Source organism: Candoia aspera, chromosome 15, assembly GCF_035149785.1.
Source record: "Candoia aspera isolate rCanAsp1 chromosome 15, rCanAsp1.hap2, whole genome shotgun sequence".
In the NCBI taxonomy this organism is placed as follows: Eukaryota; Metazoa; Chordata; class Lepidosauria; order Squamata; family Boidae; genus Candoia; species Candoia aspera.
In genome coordinates this window covers 13,550,629-13,577,503 of record NC_086167.1, presented here as the reverse complement: position 1 = coordinate 13,577,503, position 26,875 = coordinate 13,550,629, and the positions used below count along the sequence as shown (strand labels likewise).

General features: G+C 43.6%; 1 protein-coding gene across 1 annotated transcript in view; it reads left to right on the top strand.

Moving 5' to 3' along the window:
* LOC134505566 (transmembrane protein 132C-like) overlaps positions 1-15,559 on the top strand; it is a 67,251-nt gene extending 51,692 nt beyond the window's left edge. The window contains exons 4-8 of the mRNA XM_063315331.1: positions 1,669-1,812; positions 8,297-8,502; positions 9,451-9,724; positions 10,315-10,506; positions 12,156-15,559. Of these exons, the coding sequence (XP_063171401.1) occupies positions 1,669-1,812; positions 8,297-8,502; positions 9,451-9,724; positions 10,315-10,506; positions 12,156-13,352 (2,013 nt within the window). The 3' untranslated portion in view covers positions 13,353-15,559. The remainder of the gene's footprint in view (positions 1-1,668; positions 1,813-8,296; positions 8,503-9,450; positions 9,725-10,314; positions 10,507-12,155) is intronic.
* The last annotated feature ends 11,316 nt before the right edge of the window (positions 15,560-26,875 follow it).

Here is a 26,875-nt window from a genome sequence, read left to right as displayed (position 1 = left end):
ATTCACAGCAGCATACCTGTACATTTTTGACCAAAATTGCCATGGCACAGAATTTATCCATACTCTTAGAAACTTTGGGATCTTGGTGATTTAATAGGAAACATCCCATTGCCGTGGTTGGGTCAATGGGCCTGGGGACTCCAAGCTGCTTTGTAGCCAATCTAGTGGCTGGTATGAATGTGTTTGCTGCCACCAGGGGGTGTCTGTTGTGTCTTTATTGTGTTTTTATGGTTTTTAATTCTGTAAGCCACTGGGAGTCACCGTGTGTGAGTTGGGCAGCCTTATAAATCTGTTTAATGTATAAATAAATACCCCTGTCCAGAGGGCTTATGTACAGACACTGAAACTGAGACAGTTGCACAAATTCTCATGAAAGGCCCTATCTATCATCATTCTTGGAGGACAGAGATAATCTCTCCTTTCATCCAGAAGGACCAGGACTGGTTCCAAGAAGTAATGGGGTGTTTCCTATTAAATCACCAAGATCCCAAAGTTTCTAAGAGCATGGCTAAATTCTGTGCCATGGCAATTTTGGTCAAAAATGTACAGGTATGCTTAACTCCTGCTGTGAATGGGCGTTGTAAGGTCTTGCCAGGGAGCTCTGAAGTTCTCATGAGGAGGGATAAAATGTGGGAAGGAAGGGGTGGTGAAGATCAAACAACCTGAAAAAAAATTCAGTTGGGTCCTTATTTACTCAGAGCTCTTATGGAAAGAATGATGAGGTTGATAATGATGATGATGTTCTTCTTCTTTATTCTCCAAGCCAGGAAAGCAATTGAAATTAGAAATCTGCAGATCTCACCATAGTCCACACCAGCGTCCCATTGATTGAATAGTTAGTCCATTTGGTTGGATCTGGAAAAGGAAACCTGCCGTTGTTTCACAATCCTTCGTTTTTCATATGCATTTCTGAATCTCTGACAGAGATATCATAAATGTCCTTTAAATGCTACGGAACAAGAGTGAAGTTAAACTGTACAAATGTTTTGGAGGTGATCCGTTTAGCATTTAAATGGCCCCATTTTCAGATCTTTGGATGTCCATGGATCGCTTGTTTCTCTCAGTAGTCTGTTTTGAAAGTACTTCCCTCAAATGAAAAAAAAGAGAGAAAGAGAACAATTTGGCAAATCTCTACCTGAGAGAAAGAACACTGCTTTATTTGGCTAAGATTTAATAATATCCCTTTTCTGGTGTTCTTACAGATATCTGCTGGAGACAGAATATTATTTTATTCATTGATTTAATTTAGTACTAATTTATAAATGTAAAGTCTCTGAGTTCAGCTTAGTTCCTGGGGACTCCAGTAGGTCCATGTAATTATTTTAGCAACAATATGGAAGTGGGTTGGTTGTTTTTTTTTTGACATTTTAGTCTAGATACAATCCTGAGGTCTTCTGGTGGTCACCATCCAAGAGCTTGTCCAGTCTGACTCTGCCAAGCCAAGATAGTGTTGGCCAGGGGCTTGCTCCTGTGAAGACAGCTAAATGATATCCCGCCCACTTTTCCCATGCCATGCAAATGGCTCAGTGTGGCCCTTGGCTGACAGCCAAGGCAGAAGCCCTGCCTCATCCCTGTGTTGAACCTTGACTACAAGCTCATTGACCATCAGCAGAACTCCTCTCGATCAGCACCATGTTGACACCTGCTTTTGTTTCCGTTGTGTTCCAGGACACAGCCATCCTGAACACAGCCATCCTCACTGGGAAGACAGTGGCTGTCCCCATCAAGGTGATTTCTGTGGAAGGAAACAGTGTGGTGACAGACATCTCAGAACAGGTGGAATGCAAGTCTTCTGCGGAGGATGTGATTAAAGTGAGTGCTAGGACCATCAGCCATGGGTGGTATTCCATCCTTTGTTTTTGAAGAGTTGGGTCTTGCTCCTTCAGCTCTGTATCTTTATGGTCAATCCTGACCTTGCCTGGACCAGTATAACTTGATGATCCTTCTTCCTGTCCCATCTCTCTTGCCAAGGTTTGGTTGTTGGTGTTGCCTTTTCTTCTCCACTTGGTAAGCAAACAGCCAGAACTTTCCTGACATATGTATTTGCTGCACCTGAGGTCTACGGCGTAATTTAGGGGGCTGGCATTCCCTTCTTCACCCCTGCCTAACAGTAGAATAGAACACAGTGTGCAATGTAGCTAATTTAGGGTCATCATTCTACCTGTCAAGGCAGATTATGGCATGTTCTCACACCCTTGTGGAAGTGTTTGGGGTTTTGGAGACATACAACTCACATTCTGCAGCTTCAAGATGGCAGTTGCAATTGCACAACGGAAGCCCTGCTGCTTTGTTCTTGCATGCAAAAAGAAAAAGAAAGAGAAAGAAAACTCATCACCACTGTAACTGAATCCGTCCACTTGCTGCTGGCTGTCCTCTTCTTCTCTTTCCTTCCACCTCTCCCAGCATCAGAGCCTTCTCCAGAGAGCTGGGTCTTCACGTCATGTGTTTGAAGTAGGATAATTTGAACCTGGTCATTTGTGCCTCTAGTGAGAACTCTGGGTTGATTTGTTTGAAGATCTGTTGGTTTGTTTGCTTGCTGTCCATGGTCTTCTCAGAGTCTTCTCCAATACCAGAGTTCGAAAGTGTCAATACACTTCCTATCCTGCTTTTTCAAAGTTGGTTTGTTTTCTTAGCTGCCTACGGTATTCACAGGAGTCTTCTCCAACACCAAAGTTCAAAAGCATCAGTAGTCTGTCCATCTGTCTATCTGTCCAGACAAACAGACAAACGGACAGACAAATGGATGAATGGATGGATGGACAAACAGATGGATGATAGACAGATGGACAGACAGGCAGATCAACACATGGACGGGTGGACAAATGGATGACAAATGGATGGATAGACAGGTGGACAGACTGACAGATGAACAGATGGACGAACAAATGGGTGGACGGACAAACAAGATGGACAGACAGGTAGACAGATGGACAAACAGATGGATGAATGGACAGATGGACGGATGGATGGATGGATGTACAGACAGACAGACAACAGATGGATGACAGACATATGGACAGATGGATGGACAGATGGAAAGACGGATGGACAGATGGAAAGACAGATGGATGGACAGATGGACAACAGATGAACAGCTTAAGTGAATATAGTTGCCTTATAGAGGTAGCTGGACTGTTTTTATTCCTGTTTAGACCCCAACCTAAAATTGGATATAATTAAAGGTTCTTCAAAGTGTCTCTACAAAGTATTGAGGTAAACCATAGAGATAATATACAGTATGTAGCTATAGCTATTAAAGAATCCCTGCTGGATTTTAATACAAATAATGCAACCAACCTTTTTTTGGCTCAAGGCAATTTGAGTTTTTGCCTGGCTGCCCGTGTCTACAAAACCCTTCAGGCTTTTCGTTAAAGATACATATTTCTGAAACCTTCATGAAATATATATATATGTATATATATACACACACACATACAGTATACACACACACACACACACACACACTATACACAGAGAGAAAGAGAGAGAGAGTGTGTATCTGCATGATCTCCCTAATATGGATGGAAAGCTGCAAGCTATGTCGCCAACGACTTCCTTCTGTTGATGCCAAAATGTCTATCACAGGCATGGTCCTTGGTCTATCAAAGGTTACAGCCTGCCTTAAAGTCTCCATCTTTGTTCTGGTGAGCTCTGTCCCCAAATCCTGAGCACCACAAATATGACAGGATAAGAATCTTCTGGCTCATATTTCAATGAAACCTATAATACTCTGATGTCGCGTCGCGCGACCAGTCCTTCGCCCTTCGGTCTATGGGATTCCCTGGGGGGGAATGAGCCAACGATTCCCTCGCAAGGGTGAGGTCGAAAAAACAACGGTAGGTACAGGATTCTTTTGTGGTGAGAGACGCCACATCTCAGGAGGTTGCTGGTACTGCCTCCTGGTGCCACGCCCCCACCTCCTTTTATTCAGCAGTTCTATCAGGGCGGGGGAGTGAGTACAAAGAGAATAGGGAAATACAAGTCATGCCCTTATAAGGGAATATACAGCATTCTGAGGCTACGTGAGAGACGTGCAATCTAGCTGTGCAGTAATGGAGTCAGGTTCGTCACACTCTGAAAGCAATGCCGGGGCTCTGTTTTGCTCCTATTCTTCCTCTGTGTTGTTTCCACACGACTTCCCTGTTGCACCCTGAAATAGTGTGCAGTGCATCATGGATAAGTGGAAGCATAGGGACGATGCTTCCACCTATCTCCTATGAGTTAGCCTGTGGGGAATCAAGCTGGTCTGTCATCTCCAGAAATAGACTGGACAGAGTTGAAGAAGTGGGAAGAGAGCGCCATCCTTTGCCCTCCTCACCAATTTCAAGGAACGCTGATTGATTGATTGATTGATTGATTGCTCACACAAGGCAACTCTGGGTGGCATACGACAATTGAAGAACCCAAAAAACAAGGCTATCAACGTTGCTATGATATACATCTTGGTGTGACCTTCCACAAACTTTAGTTATATCTATCTATCCATCCATCCAATCATTGACAAGTTGGTAATGCTCCGTCCTTAGTGATATAAGTAACACATTTAAAGTGTAACTGATGTTCCAGGGTGCTCGGCCAATTCTTTTCCTGCCTCTCTCTTGGTTTGGACCATCAACAGCACCCCTGTTTCCTGGATTCTGAATTTACACCCGTCCCTGCAGCTATAAAAGTGCTCAATCTCCAAAGGATGGGTCTAACCTTTTAAAAAGTAGACCAGAAGATATTTACAGTGGCACTAAAACATGAATAATAGCCACATTTTTGCTTGCTAAGCAAGATTCCTCCAAGATGCTTTCTCGGTGTCTATTAATAATGAGCGTTCCATCCTGGACTGTGGGAATCTCTTCACTTCCTGGAAACCTAGAAAAGAAGCCAGTGATTTTTTGCAAAACTAAAAAAAAAAACCTATTTATTTCTGTGTCTATTCAAATTAAAGCGAGTCAAGCACGTGCTAATGTTGGCAGCGAGGGAAGATGACCGAGGAGATGCATCTAGTAAATCAGCCTAGAGGATCATAGCTGTGCTAGGACTTTAGGACAAAGATCTTTCTTTCTCTGTCCTTCTCCTGCACACCTCTTTAAAGGGTAAGAATTGCTAATAAACCTTAGGAGGTTAGTGAAAATCCATATTTTTTAAATCTCCTCTAAAAGCGGTGTTGAAATGAAAGATGTGTATATCCCTGGTGTAGGTTCCCACCTGACCTCCAAGTTCAGGAGTTGCTAAACTTGAAGGTTGGAGGACCTGGGATATAGTAGTTGGTTTGAATGTTGGTCTAGGACTGTGGGATTCTAGCTGAAGTTCCTGCTTAGCCATGATGGGGATCCAGAGCAAGTTGCATCCATCCTGCTTTCCATTGTATTAGCAGTGGGCCAACATCCCATGATCCCCAACTCTTGTTAGATTTCTGTGTTAACAGATGAGGTCTTGTCTGACTTCAGGCAAGAATGCAAGATCCACCTGAGATTCAAGGGTCCTCCTGAAACACTGCCAAGCTCTATGAGATCTCCTGTGACCTTGTGAGATTTCCTCTACTTTTAGCTTTCTTTCTCACTCCTTTTCATACCACTGAACAAGACTGCGTGACAAGGCATGGTACCCCAGAACATCACCAGCTCCAAACTAGGCGAGGTTACATGTGGCCAGGACAAAATCTAACTCAGAGTTATTTTGATCTTAATGCTCTTAATTCTCCCTTTATTTGTATTCCGTCCCATTTACCTCTGATGAAAGCTGCTAGCTAGAAAAGCGACAGATGTTGGACTTGATGTCTAGGAGCAATATTTTATTCCATATATCCGTGATAGCAGGAAGGCTTCATGAGCTAATGGACCAAGGCAGCTTGCGTCCTTGTTTTCCCCAAGCAAAACTTCTTATTGCATTGTTAAGGCCTGGGGATTTATAGATAGGATATTGTTTAATTAAGCACACGCACCAGGAGGTATTAGATGCCACCGTGAAAAGGAACAGAGTTGTCAGGCTAGTGCCACTTATAACATCCTTCTGGGGTTTATTCCCACCTTGCCAGTGTGAGCTAAATTATGGGAAAAGGTGAATAGTTAGGAACAAACCCATTTTAATGTTTTATTCCTTGTGCTTCGTACTTGATCAATATCTCCTGCCAACTTGATTTAGGGGTGTAAGAGAAGTTTATTCTGTCTCAATTTTCTACAAGCCTACCTAGCATCTGCCTTCCAAAACATATATACAACCAGAACTCTATTATTATTATTATTATTATTATTATTATTATTATTATTATTTTATACACAACAACATGAAATCACGGCTGCCAGTTCTTTAGCTGGTGTTGGCCTTCATTCACACTGAGTTCTTCCCAAGAACCTAGGATGTTGTAATATATTGGTGGCCTTTTGTAACTGACAGATGAAAAGTTTGTCAATGCACAGATTTTCTAAGTGCCCAAGATTTTTGGAATGGTACCCAACGTGCCAATAACCATGGGGACCACCACAGCCGGTTTATGCCATAATCTTTCAACTTTGATTTTCAGATCTTGATCCTTTGTGATCTTTTCCAACTCTTTGTCTTCTATTCTACTATCCCAAAGAATTGGAGAAGATCACAAAGGATCAAGATCTGAAAATCAAAGTTGAAAGATTATGACATAAGCCGGCTGTGTTGTTGTTGTTATTATTATTATTATTTTGCAAAGCAGCAGTACTCTTTTTCTCCCTGGGGGAGACATTACAAATCCCGGTGACAGTTCTTTACAGGGACTGGATCATCCGGCGTAAATCATTCCCTCTGTGATAGGCCATCATCTCTTTTTTATCATTCGTTTTACGCCGCTAAACTTCTCTTTTAATTCCCTGTTCAACTTCAGGGCAGCCTCCTGACTCCTCAGTGCCTGTGTTGAACTGGATTTATTATTAGCATGTAAATATTGTCCCAGAATATAAGCATGCATTAGCATAGCCAGTTTAAGAGTTATATCCATAATCGCTTCTTAAATCAGTGTTGGATTTTACAGACCATTGAGTTTTCTCATCTGTTAACTGGGGACAAGCTGGGTAGAGGAGGAGGGGGAGGTAAAGAGAGAGAGAGATGACAGATAAAGATAGATAATAGATAAATATTTAAAAATCCTTGTCAGAAGATAAAAATCATTGAAAGAAAGAAAAAGGGATGGATGGATGGATGGATGGATGGAAATAGATAGATAGATAGATAGATAGATAGATAGATAGATAAATAGACAGACAGACAGACAGACAGACAGACAGATAAGAGAAGGCAGGCATAGCCTGCAGCTAGATAGTGGGTGGGGCAAGAGGCTCAGAAGGGACCCTCCCTGGTTTCTCAGGCTGTAAAGGAGATGGGGGGAATGAGTCTGAAGGGGAGGGTGATATAGTGGTATGTGGGAAAGACCTTGGGAGACTGGGCCCAGAGATGCTGCCAAGGGAACGGTCAGAGAAGAGGCAGCTTAGCCCACAGCTGCATAATGGGTGGGAAAAGAGGCTCAGGAGGGACCCTCCCTAGTTTCTCAGGCTGTAAAGGAGACGGGGGGGGGGGTGAATCTGAAGGGAAGGGTGATGTAATGGTGTGTGGGAAAGACCTTGGTAGACTGGGCCAAGAGAGACTGCCTAGGGAATGGTCAGATAAGAGACAGCTTAGCCTGCAGCTGGATAGTGGGTGGGGCAAGAGGCTCAGAAGGGACCCTCCCTGGTTTCTCAGGCTGTAAAGGAGATGGGGGGAATGAGTCTGAAGGGGAGGGTGATATAGTGGTATGTGGGAAAGACCTTGGGAGACTGGGCCCAGAGATGCTGCCAAGGGAACGGTCAGAGAAGAGGCAGCTTAGCCCACAGCTGCATAATGGGTGGGAAAAGAGGCTCAGGAGGGACCCTCCCTAGTTTCTCAGGCTGTAAAGGAGACGGGGGGGGGGTGAATCTGAAGGGAAGGGTGATGTAATGGTGTGTGGGAAAGACCTTGGGAGACTGGGCCCAGAGATGCTGCCAAGGGAATGGTCAGATAAGAGTCAGCTTAGCCCGCAGCTGCATAATGGGTGGGGCAAGAGGCTCAGAAAGGACCCTCCCTAGTTTCTCAGCTGTAAAGGAGAGGGGGGAGAATTATGCTTTCAGACTTGCAACATTCTGTCAATGTATAGTAGCTGTACAATAAAGTAGAATTAGCTCATCTGGCGGTGTTTCCTCTCTGGTTTGCCCCATGAGGCTGACATGCCCCCATCTCCTTCAAAGGTCGGCAGTCTTTGCAATATTCATTCAGTGATGTCCCAAGACTCCATCTTGACCACCTTGTGCTTTCATCTTTCTCCTAGGTGTCTGACAGATGTGACTATGTTTTTGTCAATGGCAAAGAGATGAAAGGCAAGGTGAATGCTTTGGTGAACTTCACGTACCAATATCTCAGCGCCCCCTTGCGGGTTACCGTTTGGGTCCCACGCCTGCCTCTTCAGATTGATGTTTCGGACACTGAGCTGAGTCAGATCAAAGGTTGGAGAGTCCCCATCATCTCCAACCAGAGGTGGGTTTTGTTGGTTGGCTCTAGATATGTGGCCTCTGCCTTAAGTCCAAAGGACTCCATGGAATCCCTTCGGTCTTTATTTTATTTATTTAATTTCTATCCCGCCTTTATTGTTTTTAAAAATAACTCAAGGTGGCAAACATACCTAATACTCCTTCCTCGCCCTCTTTTCCCCACAACAACAACCCTGTGAGGTGGGTTGGGCTGAGAGAGAGGGACTGGCCCAAGGTCACCCAGCCGGCTTTCATGCCTAAGGCGGGACTAGAACTCACAGACTCCTGGTTTCTAGCCCGTTCCCTTAACCACTAGATCAAACTGGCTCTCTTTCACTCCTTCTTTCTCAATCACTCTCTTACTCAGCAAACTGTTCTGCTTGTCTTCCATCCAGGGAAGATCAGTTTATAAAGATGACCCTAAAAGGGATATACTCCCTAAGATGGCCCAACTCAGTTTCTCCCCAACTCCAGAGGACGTGGTGCAGTGATTAGAGTGTTGGATTGGATTCAGGGAAAATCAGCATCAAGCTTCCACTCCACCATGGAGCTCTCTGAAAGATGTTAGGACCATCACTCTCTCTCTTCTTAATGTAGTTTATATCATTATTGCAGGGAGGATAAAATGAGGCAATCCCATGTAAGAAGTCAATAAACAAATATAATTGGCTCAAGGTATTGCAAATTCTTCCTTGGGGGAAGCCTTCATTGGAGATTGGTTCATGAATGAATGATGGGTTGTCTTCTCCAAACAGCAGAGAGTTTCATGTTGACAGTGGTGAACTTTCCCGTAAGAGTATTTTCTTTGCAGATGAAGCCATGGCAGTTTTGAAGTGTTGATGTGCACATTCACTTCACTGGGCATGAAGGCAATTTCTAAATTGCCAACAAGTGATCTAGAGTCACTTGTTGAGGCTATAGAAATCAAATAAATAAATAAATGTTATTTTTTCAGACCTACGCGGGACAGTGATGATGAGGATGAAGATGAGCGGAAGGGAAGAGGCTGCACCCTCCAGTATCAGCATGCCATGGTGCGGGTCCTCACCCAATTTGTGGCTGAAGATGCCAGCCCATCAGGGCAACTCTCCTATTTGTTGGGCTCCGATTGGCAGGTTGACATAACAGATTTGGTGACAGACTTCATGAAACTCGAGAAACCTCATGTGGCCCAGTTACAAGGAGGCAAGGTTCTGGTTGGGCAGGAAGTTGGCATGACAATGGTCCAGGTCAGTCTATCATGTTGATACCTTGGTATGAGAACAATCCTGCCTTGAAATTTCATTCTCTAACTGTGTGGTGCCAAGAATCCATGAGTCTCTCCAATAAACAGCATGCACTCTGGCCATGCTGTTTGACCAGATTCTGAGCATGGCCAAAAAGCTACACCCAGTAAACCCATTGATCTTGCAAGCTTTAATCTCTCCCTGGAACTCTGTCTCACCAACTGAAAGATGGCCATTGTGTTATAAACTTCTTCACTGAAGGCCTGTTCTACAATAAAGGAATGGGGGCTGTTATTGGTCTCCGCATTAAGTATTAGCCTTGAGGAGGCTCCATTCAGATGCTGATATGTCCATCCTAATCTGCTTTCTACTTCCATATTGTTTGGCAGGGGTGTGTTTTAGAGACCATCTATAGAATGAAAAAGTTGGAGGAGGCCTTCTAAATCATCTAGGCCAATCCTCTGTTCCCAAGGATTCTCCACGACATTTTTGTGATGTCCTTCATTTTTGAACCTGCGTTTGATAAGGGGAGAAAGAGACTGTGTAACTTTGATATCTTCCTAAGGGGGTCTCTCTCTTGGCTTCTCCCAAAGGTCCTGTCTCCACTATCTGACTCCATCTTGGCTGAGAAGACCGTGATGGTGTTGGACGACAAGGTGACCATCACAGATATGGGAGTCCAGCTAGTAGCTGGATTGTCACTCATTCTTCAGTCCAGTACAGCAAGCCATCAAGCTTTTGTGGCTACCACTGTTGCCCAAGATTTGCTCCATACTCACAAACAGGTACAGCATATGGATTTTGCTGATTAGTACTTGTCAGTCCTGTGTTTCCAGAATATCGGCATACCGCTTCATCTTTAACATGCTGGTCCACATTATCAAGGAGATATGGTTGAAACTGGGGACTGGGAGAAACAAAAATGGTCCCCCAGATGGTAGACTGATTTGGGAGAGCCATCCAAGTCTTACTTTATGGCTTTATCTAAAAGCTTTCTTCTTCACAAATACCCCATTGACCCCAGGCACATTCTTCCCAAAGCAGTGGTAAAACCTTTTAAGCTAAATGTGTATACATTTGCATCAATTGTTCCAAAGAAGAGGAAAAGACCACTTTTATTTTTAAATGACACTTGTGTCAAGGGACACATCCTCTTACAAGAGATTTTTTTTCCTTTGGCTCTTTCCTATCTGGAAAGTACGATAATCCTTGAGGACCATTAAAAGAAACAGCTTCCTCCTCTGTTGCTTAAAAAGTATCAAATTCATTGATTGGACCTATTGATTAAACATTCCAGCCCTATAAAATGCACTTTCCCTCTCCTTCCCCATTGCTGGCAATTTGTGTCAGGAGACAGTGTTCTCCTTGAAAAGTTGCTGGTCTTTCACCAAATCCATGAACCTCAGCGCTATGATGGAATAATGGCTTGAGAAAATAGAGTTGCAGAGATTAACTTGGAAAACACATATCCTTAGTTGCCTCCCCAGCTTTCCGTTTGTTAAGGTGTCCAAAAAGATAGAAACCAAGTTGTGAAAAAGAGGAAAGGCAGTGGGGTAGGAAGATGCTAATGGCCATTTACGCTCAGCTTTTATCACCCAGCACGATCAGGATCGGATGTGGAGAAGGCTTCCAGTGAAGATATTCCAGCCTGTTTCATTAGGGTTAGATGAACCAAGGAGTGGTGGTGGTGGTGGTGGTGGTGGTGGTGGTCGTGGTCATCTTTTTGCAAGCTCACCCATCCCATCTTCCCTGGCTTGGAAGGAAGGAGGGAAGGAGCAGAAATGGAGGTTTCCTTCACAGAAAGGAAATAAGAACAAAAAAAGCTTGACATGAGCCACAGTAGTGAAACAAGGTCTCCAAGTTCAGAGGCAGAATGGGAAAGCAGTTTTCTTCCCTTTTATCAAACCATTGAATTGGTTGGACCAGGTGAAGCTTTGTGCCAAGATGGGAGGCTCTTCCTTTATTAGCCATTTCTAGGATTGTTGTGCCATCTTACTGGGCAGAATGTATGTTTTAAGGTCATACAAATCTGTGGAACTCCACTAGAGACTCAATGAAACCATGCTGTAATGGTCTGTGGGAATGACCTTGGGAGACAGGAGGGAGAGCTGAAGACAGGACAACCAGTGTGTAAAAGGTATCTCAGCCCACAGAAGGAGGGAGGGTGTGGGAAAGGCTTCAGAGGGGACCCTCCCTAGTTTTCCGGAGAGTGAAAGGAAAGGAGGGGAGAAAGACTTTCAGACTTGCAAGATTCTGCTAATGTAATCTTACAATAAAGGCAGGGCTAGTGTTCATTGTTGTGCTTCTTGTCTGGACTACCTCACAGGGCTAACACGTGCAGTATGCTTTTTTCTTTACCACCCATTTTCCATGAAAATCAGTGAGATGTTCAACTTACCTTGTTGTTTAACTCTTTCCTTTTTTTTCCTTCTAGGAAGCCATGGTGAGCTCCTGGATCCAGTTCAGTGATGGTGCTGTGACCCCACTGGACATTTATGACCCCAGAGACTTCTCTCTCTCAGCCTCCTCACTTGATGAATCAGTTGTCTCTGCCCATCAGAGCTCTGCTGTCAAATGGCCAGTGGTGGCAGCAGAAGGGGAAGGTGAGGGCATGCTGGTGAAAGTAGACATGATGATCTCCGAATCTTGCCAGAAGTCCAAGAGGAAGAGTATCCTAGCAGTTGGCAATGGAAGCATCAAAGTGAAGTTTGGCCAGAATGATGCCAACCCCCGTGGCCTTGGTGATTACAGTGCCGAGGATATTGAAAACCATGCCAGTGACCGGAGGCAGAAGGCGTTTGACCAAGATCAGCATGGCCAGGAAGGACAATATTATAGAAGCTCTTCTGCCGAACGAGAAGAAGGCCCTGGAAGGAAGACTGATACCACAGCTAAGTCTACAATCAGAAGCAAAGTCTTAAAAAGTATCCCCGAAGGAGATAAACTTTCAGATGAAGGCCTGCTCCAAAACATCCCGATTGACTTCACCAACTTCCCTGCTCAGATTGATCTTCCCCAAAGCAATAATGGCATGGAGGACAGTGACCTGGTTCAGACGCCTAGAGGTCTCAGTGACTTGGAGACTGGGATGTATGCTCTGTTAGGAGTCTTCTGCCTTGCCATTCTTGTCTTCCTAATCAATTGTGCCACTTTCACATTGAAGTACCGTCACAAGCAACTTCCCATGGAAGGGCAGACCCCCATGAGCCATTCTCATGATTGGGTGTGGCTTGGAAATGAAATGGAGCTGCTTGACAACCAAGCAGACATCTCACCTCCACCAGATGAGTGCACCACAGACATAGACCAAGGGATAGGCTTTGACGCAGGCAATAGTCTCCTTGACGGCACACCAAAAAACTTCCCAAGCCAAACCTGTCAGAAAGCTGACTTGGGGGACAAACAAAAGAGGGAACTGAAGGATCCACTCTCTTTGCATTCACCTGCCTCTAAGCGGAAGCGGGTCAAGTTTATGACGTTCACCACCATCCCTCCAGATGACGCTTGTCCAACCATCAATTCCATCCTCAATTGCAATGAAGACGACATTAAATGGGTTTGCCAAGAAAGGGACCGGGAAGAATCAAAAGAGATCAGAAACTACATGGAGAAACTGAAAGACAAAGTGTAGCATCGCTTCTGGGTTTTAAGGGTAAACAGCCACACCTTGATGCCTTCCCATGCATTGAAACATGTGAATAAACAAACATGCATGAGCTGGAGTGGAAACTGAATAGATGAAATACAGGACCAAGTTTCATAATCCGGGAGAGGCATTCTTCGCTAAGCCCAGCTAGGTGGCAGTATCTAATCAAGCTGGACCGATTGCAGAAAACTAATCAGAGTTTGACCTGGTTAGTACTTGGAGGGGACATCACCAGGATGTTCTGGGGCTGTAGGCTAACCAGGGAAGTAAAAATAAATCCAGAAAGAGACAACGGCAAGCTATTTCGGTGCTGTTGCCAGTGAAATTACGTGGATGTTTTCATAAAAGGCCATTCCATTTTTATTATTTGCTAAAGCTGCCCATAGTAAGGGATGCTACTCACATGTTTCTAGGGTCAAATAGAAGTTCCCAAGGAATGGTGGGCGCATTGGTGGGGCGAGCTGACATTATGAATCAGAAGGTGAGGTTTTCAGAGATCGTTACGTGCAAGGTAATCAAAAGTATTCTTTTTGGAAAGAAAACAAGGGGGTGGGGGGACAAACTCTTTTATATTTCTTGTAAAGGTTTGGAGAGCCTTGAGAGGGAGATCTAAGGAGACACTGACCTTGAGAGAGTAATCATGGTTGACTTACCATTCCTTGAGCTGGAGAGAGACTGGGATGATGGAATGAGATCAGGATCATTTTTGCATTTTTCTTTTTAAGGGCCACATACTGAACTTTGTCACTTCCCCCCACCCCCCTTTCTTTCCATAACATAGCCTTCCTGCAAGTCAGATGGGACTTTTTAAATAATTATTTTACAGGTATTCCAATCCAAGAGCTTCCCTCTGGACCCAAAATAACATTTTCAACTTAAAGGGTCTTGCCACCTGGAGCAAGGAAATTCTATCTAGGCACAGGTGGAGCCGTGTTCACAAGATCCTGTTGCTTCCATCTGAATGACAAAAGCAATATCTCAGCACTGCACCATAGGCTCCATCCCCTTTGGGTCACGTGTGTGACGTCACCGTGCCCATAGGAAAGGGGTGGGGCTTGTGTCAGGACAGCCCAACCTTGCTTTCATCGGCCTAACCGCCAGTGGGTAGATAGAACAGCGAACCCTGATTGGCTAGCCTTATAGCCAGTCAGCACCACTTGACACTGAGCATTGTCCAATCCACATCGATGCCTAACTCTGAAGTTTTTTCACTCCCTCAAAGGTGAACCAATGGGTTGTTTGAGTGAATGGAGCTGTTCTGGAAACTGGGAGGAATTTCCTGCTTAGGAGACCAACAAGCTTGAAATTAGTTCATTCTAAGTAGAGCAGAAACCATGATATTCCAGCTTTTAATTCTGGTCATCCTTCACTTGAAACAAAAGTCAGTCATATTTCAGTGGACTGGCTGGCTGGATTCATATAACCCACTGAACCAGATCCGGTAAAATCTGTGGGACTGCGTTTACATTTGTTCAACTTGGTTGGCGTTAACCTTTGTTAGCTCTCTCTTTGTGTAGTCTAGCCTATTCACCTAGCCACCACTGGGTTAATTTATGGCTGGAAGTGTTGTATGAGCTCAGAAAAATTGGTTAATTCAAGAACCAGGTTAAACTTGTGTGAATGAAGCCTTCACTGCTCCCTTCTGAAAGCTTTCCAGGCTGCCTGCTAAGTAGAAACATACTCTGTCAATCATCATTTCAGATACTTGAATGCCTCATTGCATTTTATTTGTGCTCAGTTTGGATTTCCCCCCCCCACTCCCCGCAACTTGTCTGTTTTACTTCTTTTCTTTGGGATGACCTGGATGGGTCCTGACACCTCATAATGTAGACCAACTTTTTAACAAGACTTGCCTAGTATTCACTGTAAACTGAATGAATGTAATATTTATTTCTATGTGTCCACAGCTGTAATTAAAATGTTTCCATGGCTTGGTTAAGTAAATTTGATTGGAAGAGGTTCATTCGGGTCAAATCAAACCCATGTTCTTTTCCCAGGAAAAACACTGTTTGTTCCTAAGTTCTGGTTAAGGTCATATTAAAAATACTGACTGGGTCATCAGCAGTTACACGCTGCTGATGCTCAGGAATGAGTTAACTGAGAATCCCATGGTTGTTAAACAGATCATGTGGTTGTTAAGTGAATCCAGCTTCCCCCATTGACTTTGCTTATTGGAAGCCAGCTGGGAAGGTCGCAAATGGCAATCACGTGACCCCAGTTGCCAAGTGCCTGAATTTTGATCACGTGGCTGTGGGGATGCTGCGACGGTTGTAAGCGCGAGGACCGGCTGTAAGTCACTTTTTCCAGCACCGTCATAACTTCGAATGGTGGCTAAACAAATGGTCGTAAGTTGAGGACTACCTGTATTTCAAAGGAGAAGAGCTGGAGACTGTCAGGGCCTGGCTGAAGGGACAAGGTGTGAAGTTCTTTCATGGTGGTTTTAAGAAGCTCGTCCATCCTTGGCAGAAGGGGGTAGCCAACGGCGGTGGTTATGTAAAGAACTAAATGCAGTCCACACAAGAGCTCATTTCATCACATTTATTACAGCCCTAAGGCCAGACACAATAAAACTATACAACAGCAACAATCTTACATTGATATATACATGCATACATACAAAACAAAAGCAATTAATATACTGCAATCCAAAATTAATTAAGCTCATTTCAAGGACTATTTTCCTATTTCATGTATTAAAATATCCCTATTTAACCCATCATTATGGAGATGAAGGGATTACTTTTCATTCAGTCTTTGTATAGGTGACAATCCATTCAGCTGAGAAGAGCGAGGCTTCATTCTGAAGCTTTTGCTCCCCAATCCGCTTTAAACCATGTGCTGCTTCCCTCCTGATGCCCAAGCAAATCACTTCAGCAAGCTTTTTTTGGGGGGGGGGGGGAACCAGGGAGAAGTGGGAACCAGGACAGACGAGGCTCAAAGGGAATAATTAAATATATTTTATCTTTTGGAGGGGAGAAAGATGTTTAGGAGGTTTATATGGATTTTTTAAAAAAATAATATAAGGGGGAGGAGTAACTGTACTTAGTGATTTTTATTATGTGCCAAAGTGGAATGATTTATAGAAATAATGTGGTTTTAGTTTCATACAGAGTAACAGATTGATTTTGGAAATTTTTGTATATCCTTGCTGTTTAAAGTCGGAAGCCACGTCTTTTTGTAAATTCAAAATTTTTTCTCTTGTGTTCCCACACCTTTTTAGTTCTTTTTTCCTTCTTTGTAGCTTTTTTCCCCCCTAGTTTTTACTTGTCTCTTGAAACTTAATAAAATTTATTCTTTTAAAAAAAGGGATAGACCAGGCTCTAAAGGAAAGTTGATTGGCTGCCAATGTTTTGACGTAGCCAGGAGAGGGCACCCGATCCTTCCTAACAGATAACTTCCAGATTTTGTTCTTCTATTCTGCTTCTCCAAACCCTTTAAAAAAGCCACTGCTGTGCTAAAACCTGTTGTTGTTTTGCTGGGGGTGTGGGGGGTGGGGGTGGGGGGTCGGAAGGGAAAGGAAAGGAAAGGGAAAAAAAAAAACCCCAACTGTGCTTGGAATATTGGCACAGGGGGTTTGCAGAGTAACTGGGTTCCCACGGTTAAAATTGGTTCCGTGATTCTATGAGCTCCTTAAAGTGCTATCGTGCTGGGGAGAGGGAAAAGCTGCCCCCAACACACACTGTTTTTCTTTCTCTTTTGGTGCATCCAAATTGGTTTTGAAAAGCTCGGCTGCTGGCTTCAACAGCTGAGCTTGGTATAATTGCTTCCCCAGCCTTTAAAAGGCTTCTGAGATGAGCTGTGGAAGCTGTAATGCCTGGTTGAAATGCAAGTACAGATGGTTCCAACAACGGGGGGGGGGGGGGGATCAGCCTCTGAAAGCAGGGCTACAGGTAGTCCTCACTTAATGACCATTTGTTTAGTGATGGTTTTGAAAAGCTCGGCTGCTTGACTTACGACGGTGCTGGAAAAACTGACTTACAACCAGTGCTCACACTTACAACTGTCACAGTGTCCCCATGGTCATGTGATCACGGTTTGGGTGCTTGGCAACCGGTTCGCATTTATGACTGTTGCAGCATCCCAGGGTCACATAATTGCCATCTTTGACCTTCCCTGCTGGCTTCTGGCAAGCAAAATCAATGGGGAACTGTGTGATTCGCTCAATGACAATGTGGTTTGCTTAACAACCATGGTGATTCATTCACTTAATGACTGCCACAAAAAAGGTTGTAAAATTGGGTCAGATCTGCTTAATGACCACTTTGCTTAGAAACTGAAATTCCAGTCTCAATTGTGGTCATTAAGTGAGGACTACCTGTATCTTGCAACGGTGATCATGACAGATGTTCCCAAAGGGTCCATCTGTGTCTCATTTCTGGAAGCAAGCTGCTGAATGAAAAGGACCTATCAGATGTGTTTGCATGTTCTCAATAGAGCTTCTGTGCTTAGCTGCACTCTATCAGTTGGTATCCCTAGAAACAGACAATTGTGGGGGGATTGGATTGTTCTCTGTGCAGCTTGCCTATAATAAGAGAAAAAAGGGCCTGTATATTGGGAAAATGTTAAGGATTAGTTCACTTGGTATCAAGCATAGCTTTTACCCTGGTATGACCTCTCCATACCAGTGTCCCCAGCCCAAATTCAAAGGGCTGAATGGGAGAACTGAAAGAGGTGTGAAAGAATATGGCAGCTTGGTGGTAAAAGTGGGATAAAACCTGGTAGCTAGAGGCAGTGTCAGCCTGTTACTACAGTCACTAGGAGCATAAATGAGGGGTACAACTTGCAGATGCCTAGATTTCATTTAAATATAAGGAAAAACTTTCTAGCAGGAAGATCTGTCCAGCAGTGGAACAGTCTATCTGTGATGGTATGTGGGAAAGATCTTGGGAGACGAGGTGAAGAGATGCTGCCTAGGGAATGGTCAGATAAGAGAGGGCAGAGCCCACTGCTGCATAATGGGTGGGGCAAGAGGCCCAGAAGGGACCCTCCCTAGTTTCCCAGACTGTAAAGAAGATGGCAGGAGAATTGTACTTTCAGACTTGCAAGAAATGATGTCAGCCTTCCCAGGTAGACCAGACAGGAAACCAGATGAGCTAATTCTACTTTATCGTAAAGCTACATTGACAGAATCCTGCAAGTCTGAAAGTGCATCTCTCCCTGCTGTCTCCTTTAGAGCCCAAGAAACTAGGGAGGGTCCCTTCTGAGCCTTTTGCTCCACCCAGTATGCAGCTGTGGGCTAAGCCATCTCTTATCTGACTGTTCCCTTGGCAGCATCTCTTCGCCCCATCTCCCAAGGTCTTTCCCACATACCATTATGCTATCTATGAAGGTTGAAGATTCTCCATCTCTGGAGGCTTTTTTGAATAGTTTGGAGAGCCAGTTCTAGATGATGGTCAGGTTGGTTTTCCAGAGGGTTGGAGGAGATATTCCTTGAGGTTCCATCCAACTCCACAATCCTGTGATTCTATGATTTATGGATCCAGCCTATTTAGCAATTGGCAGATGACCATTCAGAATTGGCAATTGTCTTATTGAATTTCCAATTGATGCCAGACAGAAAACCATGAAGTCCGTTTGGACTTCAAATCCCATATTATGGAAAATAGGTTGCACGCTTGTTCTGCTAAACCTCTCTCTGACTCTTTCCTCTTTATTTCCTAATTACAACCCCAAATTCTGGAGACTAAACTCAGACCATTGGCCACTGGCAGGCTCACAAAGTATCTCATTATTGTAAGTGCTCCAAAGCTGTGGCAATGGGTTATAATTATTTATTTCTTTGTAATCGGGCTTCTGTGTCTCTGTTTCCAAATATGGCTGGGAAAACAAATGACTAATTGCAGGAAACTTGGATTTTAATTGACATGCAGAAGATGAAACTAGGCAGAAAACATAGGCCCAAATAAATCTAAACAAAACAGACACAGTGAAAGACAGGCAGATTTTAGGTGGATGTTCCAAGGTAGCCTTTGAAAATATTGGCTTCGGAAAACTGTACATGTAGCTGTGGGCATCATCTGGTGGGGGTGGGGGTGGGGGTCAAAAAGGTCAAGATGGCAGTTGTGAGTGTGTGATTGAAGCCCCATCCTTTTGTTAGGTGCATCATGCACGTAAAACAGGGGTGGGACCTGGATTGCACAGACGCCGAGCTTGATATTTTTACCGCCCGCCCCCCGTGGGTGTCCTACAGTACCCTAAAATAACATCTCATCACAAACTAGAGAAGGAAAACCCCTTTTTCTTGCTAATTGTCCCTCCAGATCTATTATTTGCAATGGAGGCAGAATGAATGCAGGTTCTAGAAGTGCTCATCCAAAGATCAGCAAAGTGGGACATGCAGAAGACCCAGGAAGGGGTTAGAACCCACAACGTTTTAGGCCCTTCCCACCAGGATCCCAAAACGGCTTCCTTTGGAACAGCTTTCTGACTTTAAGAGTTTCCTGTCATCAGAAAAGAAGAACGTTAAAAGCAGTGGGGAAGGGGAACTTTAGAATGGGGTTCCTGCCTCCTGGGCTGGGGCTTTGCCTCCAAATGTGATGGTAGAAGGGGACCGAAGGAATTGGGTGTCCCAAACCAGAACATTGTCCTCTTTCTGGTCATAGGATTCAAGGCCCAGTTGGGCAATGTTTTCTTCCACCAGTAGCTTCCCAAACTACAAAACCCATTTTGTTTCCTTGCCTTTTGAGAGATGTTCTGGGTGAAGAGGCCAGGAAATAATTCCATGCATTTCCTTAAATTATCTCAGGACCCAAGCTTTTGGGCACCATTAAGTCCACTGATTCTCAACTGTGGTAGACCATGAGAGGTAGCCTTCCATACCAAACAGTGCAAGTCAATCTTTTGTTTTCTGCACAGTCACTTCTTCCCCCTAAAGTTCAAGTCTCTCATCCTGGTTAGGAAGAACATTCCAAATCTGGATTCAGTTCTTAGCTAAAAAACAAAGCAACCGGTGTGATGAAAATGACACCCATCTCTATTCTGGAAGCTTTGCACTGGTATTTCCCAGAATTCGCAAGCTGTGTTCTCACCATTCTCCTGAACCACTTCCCACCTTCCCTTCTTATTTTTCCCTTCTTCAGTCATGCTGTGTTTCTCCCTGCACTCCTTTTGTAAATCTGTCATCCTGTACTGAGACACCCTCCAAATTACATTTTTGGGACCTCCTGGTCTGGAAGATCAATTTGTAGGTACAGACAGTGCTGGAGTTTGGAGGAATCCTTGAAAAAAAGATAACACCCATTATTTTTATGTATTTATGATTCGCATGTCTATTACCGCCCATCTCCCGGTAAGGGGGAGCATCATATCCATTATGCAATTGGATATCTCTTTTCCTTTCCTTAAATAGGACAGTAAAACAAAGGCAAAAGCTGAGGTTCCTTGAATACTTTTTAATGTTTTTGAGTGGAGAACCAACCTTCGGTGAAGAATAACCCTGGCAACAAAGAAACACACATAAAAATTGGGCAGTTTGATTATATCATATGACCATCATCTTGACTTATTTGACCCTGCCCTAAGTTCAGCCTTGTACAGATGTCTGTTTTCTAGTGCACTGGATAGGCACTGGTGTGTGCATAGGGGTGGGTGGGGAGAATAAAGGACAAGCTGTATTACAGGTGTGAAATATTCCCAAGCATTGGGCTTGCTCACATTCAGGTTCTGATTATAGGGTTTAACCAGAGTTTATGAATTAAAGCAAAATTACTACCATCACACTAATCCCAAGTGAAGCAACCAGACAATGGCTTGGCATTATCAATTCAGTCTTGGCTTCTCCATCGTTCAAGCTATAGGCTGCTATTATGAGCATAGTTACAGGTAGTCCTCAACTTACAACCAAAATAGGGACTTCTGTCGCTAAGTGAGGCGGTTAAGGGAGTCATGCCCAATTTTACAGCCTTTTTTGCCATGGTCATTAAGTGAATCATGTGGTGGTTAAGCAAATCTGGCTTCCCCCACTGATGTTGCTTGTCAGAAGCTGGCTGGGAAAGCTGCAAATGGTGATCACTTGACCCCGGGACATGGCAACCGTCGTAAATACATGCCAGTTGCCAAGGGCCTGAATTTTGATCACATGACATGGGGACGCTGCGATGGTTCTAAGTGTTAAGACCAGTCGTAGGTCATTTTTCCCATCGCCGTCATAACTTCAAACAGTCGCTAAGTGAATGGTCGTAAGTCGAGGACTACTCTGAAATGTTTCTCTGATGGGGATAGGCAGATGCCCACCTTACAGAGGAGGAAATGCAAAACCTGCTTGTTTTCTCTTCGCATCACCAGCCACACACCTCAAGCCCATTGACTGCTTTCTTCACAAGTCTCAGGAAAGATCTGTGAATGTCTGTAAAACTTAGATAAGTGGTTAGAAAGAGCCATGGCCATTGAAAAAACCCCCCAAACAGCTTCACTTGGCTAACCTCAGGAACAATTCAATCTAACGTGTGCTTCCCCAAATCCAGACCCTTTCCGATATTTCACTTCCATTCTGCCGGAAATCTATATAAAAATATTTCAAGGGCTCTCTGCCAATATTAAAAACACTCCAGAAGGCGCACACATGCTGCAATTTTGAATTACCGCCTCTCTGCAGATATATATTTTCCCCTCTACACATAAGTCTTTGGTACACAACATTTCTGATGTGTTTTTAAAAGCAAGAATCATAGCAATTTAACAAAACTGCGTTGGCAGCAGCCTTCACATTTTGCTCCTTGGAATCTCGGAGCGGCAAGGATTCTCAGAGTGCAGTCTCTGAATTATTAGCCTTTTGTAAACACTTAGCAAGAGCATTATTGGATTCATAACGGCTGGATTCTGAATGGATAGCTGCAGACCAATTAAGGGGTATCTTCTTCCGATAAGCAGAGCAGATGGCACAACTGCAAGGAAGAGAAGGCAAGGTAGAGCAAACTACACAATAAAAAGCAGTCAACTCAAGTGCCTGCCTTGTCCAGGATTGCCATGTGACTCCCTGAAAATATTATCTGTAGTTAAAGCAAGGTTCTAGTCCTCATGCACACTCAGCATTTGTAAAGCTCTGGGTGAGGTCTTTTGGCACAGAGTCACCTCCACCTATTATCAGCATGGACATTGTCTAGTTTCACTGTTTTGGCTGCACACCATTTAGTTGCACAAACAGGTTCAGTTTTTCACAGATGGAGGTGGGTAGCGTATCTCCCCACATTGCAGGGAACCTCAGTCAATGGGCAGTAAAGCATCCAGTCTCCAGAGTAAAGCACCGAGTCAAAAATTTTGAGGAATTCCCACTCTGTTGTACAGGCAGCAGGTGAGAAGTTTGCAAATAAGGTATCTGCTAAGATCAGAGTTATGGAAAACTGGCATTTTTTAAAATTATTATTTTTGATATTTCAGCAGAGCCCCCAAATCTGTTGGGCAACGAAACCACAAGAGAGGGACAGAAGCCCTTTTCTCTTCTGTGAATTTTGATTTCTGTTTTTCTCTTCTCGCCAAATGAGTTCTTGGTATTTACCGGGCGATGAACACTGTGATCTTGTGTTTCTAGCAAGCCTTCAAGGATCAATCAATATTTAAGTACGGTCACGGAGCAGAATTACAAAGAACATACAAATGTATACAAATACGAATAAAAATGCATTGAAATAAAATGAAATAAAACATGATAAGATTAATGGTGGGACCATCAATGGGCAATCAAAGTCTGCCTGATTTTACAGACAGCACAATAAAATTTAGCTACCTTCAAAGAAACTGAATCATGCAGATCAGATTGCAAGAAATGCACATAAGAAAGATCAGATTTTCCCAGGCATTTTATCAAATAGGTAGTTATAAAATGGGTCGGTGAGTCCTTGTGGAAAGTGCAGGATAGCAGGACATGAGCTGTAGTTTCAATAGCCCCTTGTCCACAGGGGCACAATCTCAGCCTTTAAGAAGAATGCAAAAATAGAAAACAACATTTTCATCAAAGGGACTGCTTCCCTTTAAGCGAGAGACGACGGAAAATGAATATAGTTGATAACATCACCACCACCCATGAAAGACTTCTTCTGAAGAAGTGGAGGCTTCTAGAAATGGGTAGCTAATGTCTTGGAGACTCTCATTGGCATTTCTACAGTGGAAGGGCCTCTTTTACTAAACTTCTATCTCATCCGGAAGTTTTTAAAATAAGCTAAGCCTAGCAGGACAGGCTGTTTTCAATTCATTACCGATCAAAGTTGATTTTGGTCGAAGACCAGTATAGAATAAAACCATCCACAAACTCTTTAGAAATAGAAGTGGAAGGCCAGCTATTAAATACTAAAAGGATGGAACAAAATATAGTATTAATATAAAGTCTATTGTTACCACGACAAACCCGTATCTCTAGTTAATTTTAGCCATAATTGGAACCTCTGTTCTGTATCTCCTTGCCTTCAAAAAATGAATTGTCGGATCTTCATGATCGAGTGCTTAGCTTTGCCAGGTACTAGCGTCCCATCCTGTGTCAAACATATAAAGAATGCTCTCCAGCAAATGAGGTTCAATTTAATACCTATCTTCTTCCAAAGGTATTATTTTCTCTACCCACCATGGTTATCACCTGGTTGCCTTCTTATGAAAAGGAGGGCTGGGACTTTTGAAAGATCACTATGAGAAAAATGATGGCGTCAACATCAGCGGATGACTGAGATAAAAGGCTGGACCGTTCAATTCCATGATGGCATAATTCTGTGCCATCAAGCTATTAGGATCTAACAGCCATTAAGGTGTAAATTTTGTCTCTTCCAAGGAATAAACCCTAAATCACCCCAAATTTCCTGTTTAAGAAGAGACAGTCACTTTATTACCCAATAGGTAAAGGATGAATGGGTTTAGAGTTATGTGCCCACAGACCTGCGTAATGAAATATAATAATAATAAAACACATGTTCTGTAGACTGAGTCTGGTTTCATATTGACACCACAGGTTGGGTCCATATATCACATTAACCTATTGTAATATTGGCTTAACGTGATGGTGGGCAAACTCAGCCATTGTGGTTTGATAATCATTTGTGACCTAGTGTTGCATGGAATCCAGGTCACAGTGAATGATTCAGGAAATCATGGTTGATTCAGACAATGGCTGAAATCAGGAAGCTGGTCCCTGAATGTCCCTGATTTCAGTTTGGAATTTTCCCAGAATTCCCCAGCCTGCAGGGCTGTTAATGAGCATCCTTCTGGCTGGGGAATTCTAGGAGCTAAAGTCCAGATATCTGGAAGCTGCTGAGATTCCAGGGCAACACTCTGATTTTTCTTCTGGACCTTTTTGGGTTCCAGCCTAGAGATACAAGGATCGGATTTAGGACCTTCTTGTAATGGCATGTGGGAAAGGCCTTGGGAGACAGGACGAAGAGATGCTGCCTAGGGAATGGTCAGATAAGAGAGGGCAGAGCCTGTAGCTGGATAGTGGGCAGGGCAAGAGGCTCAGAAGGGACCCTCCCTAGTTTCTTGGGCTCTAAAGGAGACAGCAGGGAGAGATGCACTTTCAGACTTGCAAGATTCTGCTAATGTAGCTTCAGAATAAAGTAGAATTAGCTCATCAGGTCACATTTCCTGTCTGGTCTACCTGGTGAGGCTGACACAGCTGGATGGAGAGGAGGACTATAATTTGTGGAGGAACCCAGATCAGCCTGTTTGGCAATTTAGCCTAATATTGTTTGGATCCTTCATCCTTTCTGAGCTAGGAATAATGGGTCGCCTTGCATAACTCATGCTCAGGCGCATTGTTTTTATGGATCAGGATCTCTTTGAATGGAAAGCATACAATGGGCATGCAGAAGGGTAGCTTCTCTGCCACATGCTAGATTTCTGCTTACAGGGAAAACCCCTCCTCTCAGCAATATCAACTTATATATTCCGGAACGGTGCAATTCAGGAGTGGCTCCATTCTCCCATTTGTTGTTGACGGGCCCCGAAGCTCCATCCTGGCTTATTAATTCCTAAACTCCCGCAGTGATTAGCAGCTCAGAACAGAGGACTTAAAATGCGAGCGATGTTTCTGCTACATTAAATCAAACGGAGAAGCCAGCCACTGAACTCTAAAGCATAAATGATGCATAGCAAGGTATTTCTTTAATTAGCCATAAAGTTAATTGATCAGGCTTTCTGGGAAAGAGAAGGGGGAAGGGACGCTGACCCAGAACATGGTAAAGCTTTAGAAGAAAACCTCCTTTGGGCAAAAATGCCGCATGCACCGCCCCAAGGGGGTCAGTATTGTAAGTGGACCTTTCCACATTTACACACCCACAAAGAAAACAGCCCCCCACCAAAAAAGAACAAAATTATGCAAAAAATTTAAGATCCACTTTATCCCTGGGAACAGAGAGTTGAGTCTGATCCTGGCAAATTCAACTACAGGTAGTCCTCGTTTAGTGACTGCCTTGTATAGCGACCCTTCACAGTTAATATGGTGATGAAAAAGTCACTTTGCCACCAATCCTCACATTGATGACCTTTGCAGGTCTATAAAGCAAAGGAAAGCTGAAGGAAGATTGTAAGAACAGTTGCTGTTTCACTTAGCGACTGCTTCGCTGAATGACCAAGTAGCCAGTCCCATTGTGGTCACTAAAAGAGGACGATCTGTAGAAGAAACAGAATATTCACACCAGAGTGCACGACGCACTAAGTTACGTTGTTCAGAATATCCTATCCTGTTCTAGTCCCATTGTTTGTACAATATTATAAAATACAAGTAAACCAACAAACAAAAATCCTAAGAACTTCTTATGTATGATGTTATTGCACAGGAATGATGGTACTGTCAGTGATGCTTATAGATGAAAAACATATCTGTGGAAGCTATCGTATTCACTGAAGCTTCTAGTCCTTATGAACTGCGAAGATAGCTCTCAACAGCGTTGTAGCCCTGCATCTGTTTCCTTCTGTCCTGAGCTCATTCTCAGACTGTTTTCACCTAGCAACTAACAAACGGCCCATTCTGCAGAGAAAATAAGGAGACAAATGCCTGTACCATTTTTAAAAATTTATTTACACAGGCTCACAGCACAAGGGTTGTGTAAACAGGTTTAAGGGAAGATACTTTACTTTGTAAAAAGAAAAGAGAGTCCTCCGCCGCTCCCTGCTTAAAAATTAAACAGCAATTCATTTTTTAAAAAAAACTTAAATGAAGTGATTTTCTTCCCTCCAGTGACTCTAAATTCAGTGCAAAACATTGCTTTGAAGGGTTGCTGCGTCGTCGTCATGGCTGAGACAACACGGAAAACGTGACGATGAGAAATGGAGAACCTTTTTTTGCACCCAGCGTGGTCTGCTGAAACGTGCTTTCCTTTTGTTATGCCATGAAGAATGCTGGAAAACATAGCACAGTCTTTGATCCCAATGTTTGATTTAAACCCAAATGTCTCTGTCCTCCGCGAGAAAGTGTTTTCGTTGGAAAAAAAAATCACTGAAAAGTCACGTACAGGATAAGGGTCCTGAGGGGAGGGGAGTCCCAACCGCGAAGCCTCTTCGAGACTTCGGATCCCCAAATCATGGATTTCTAG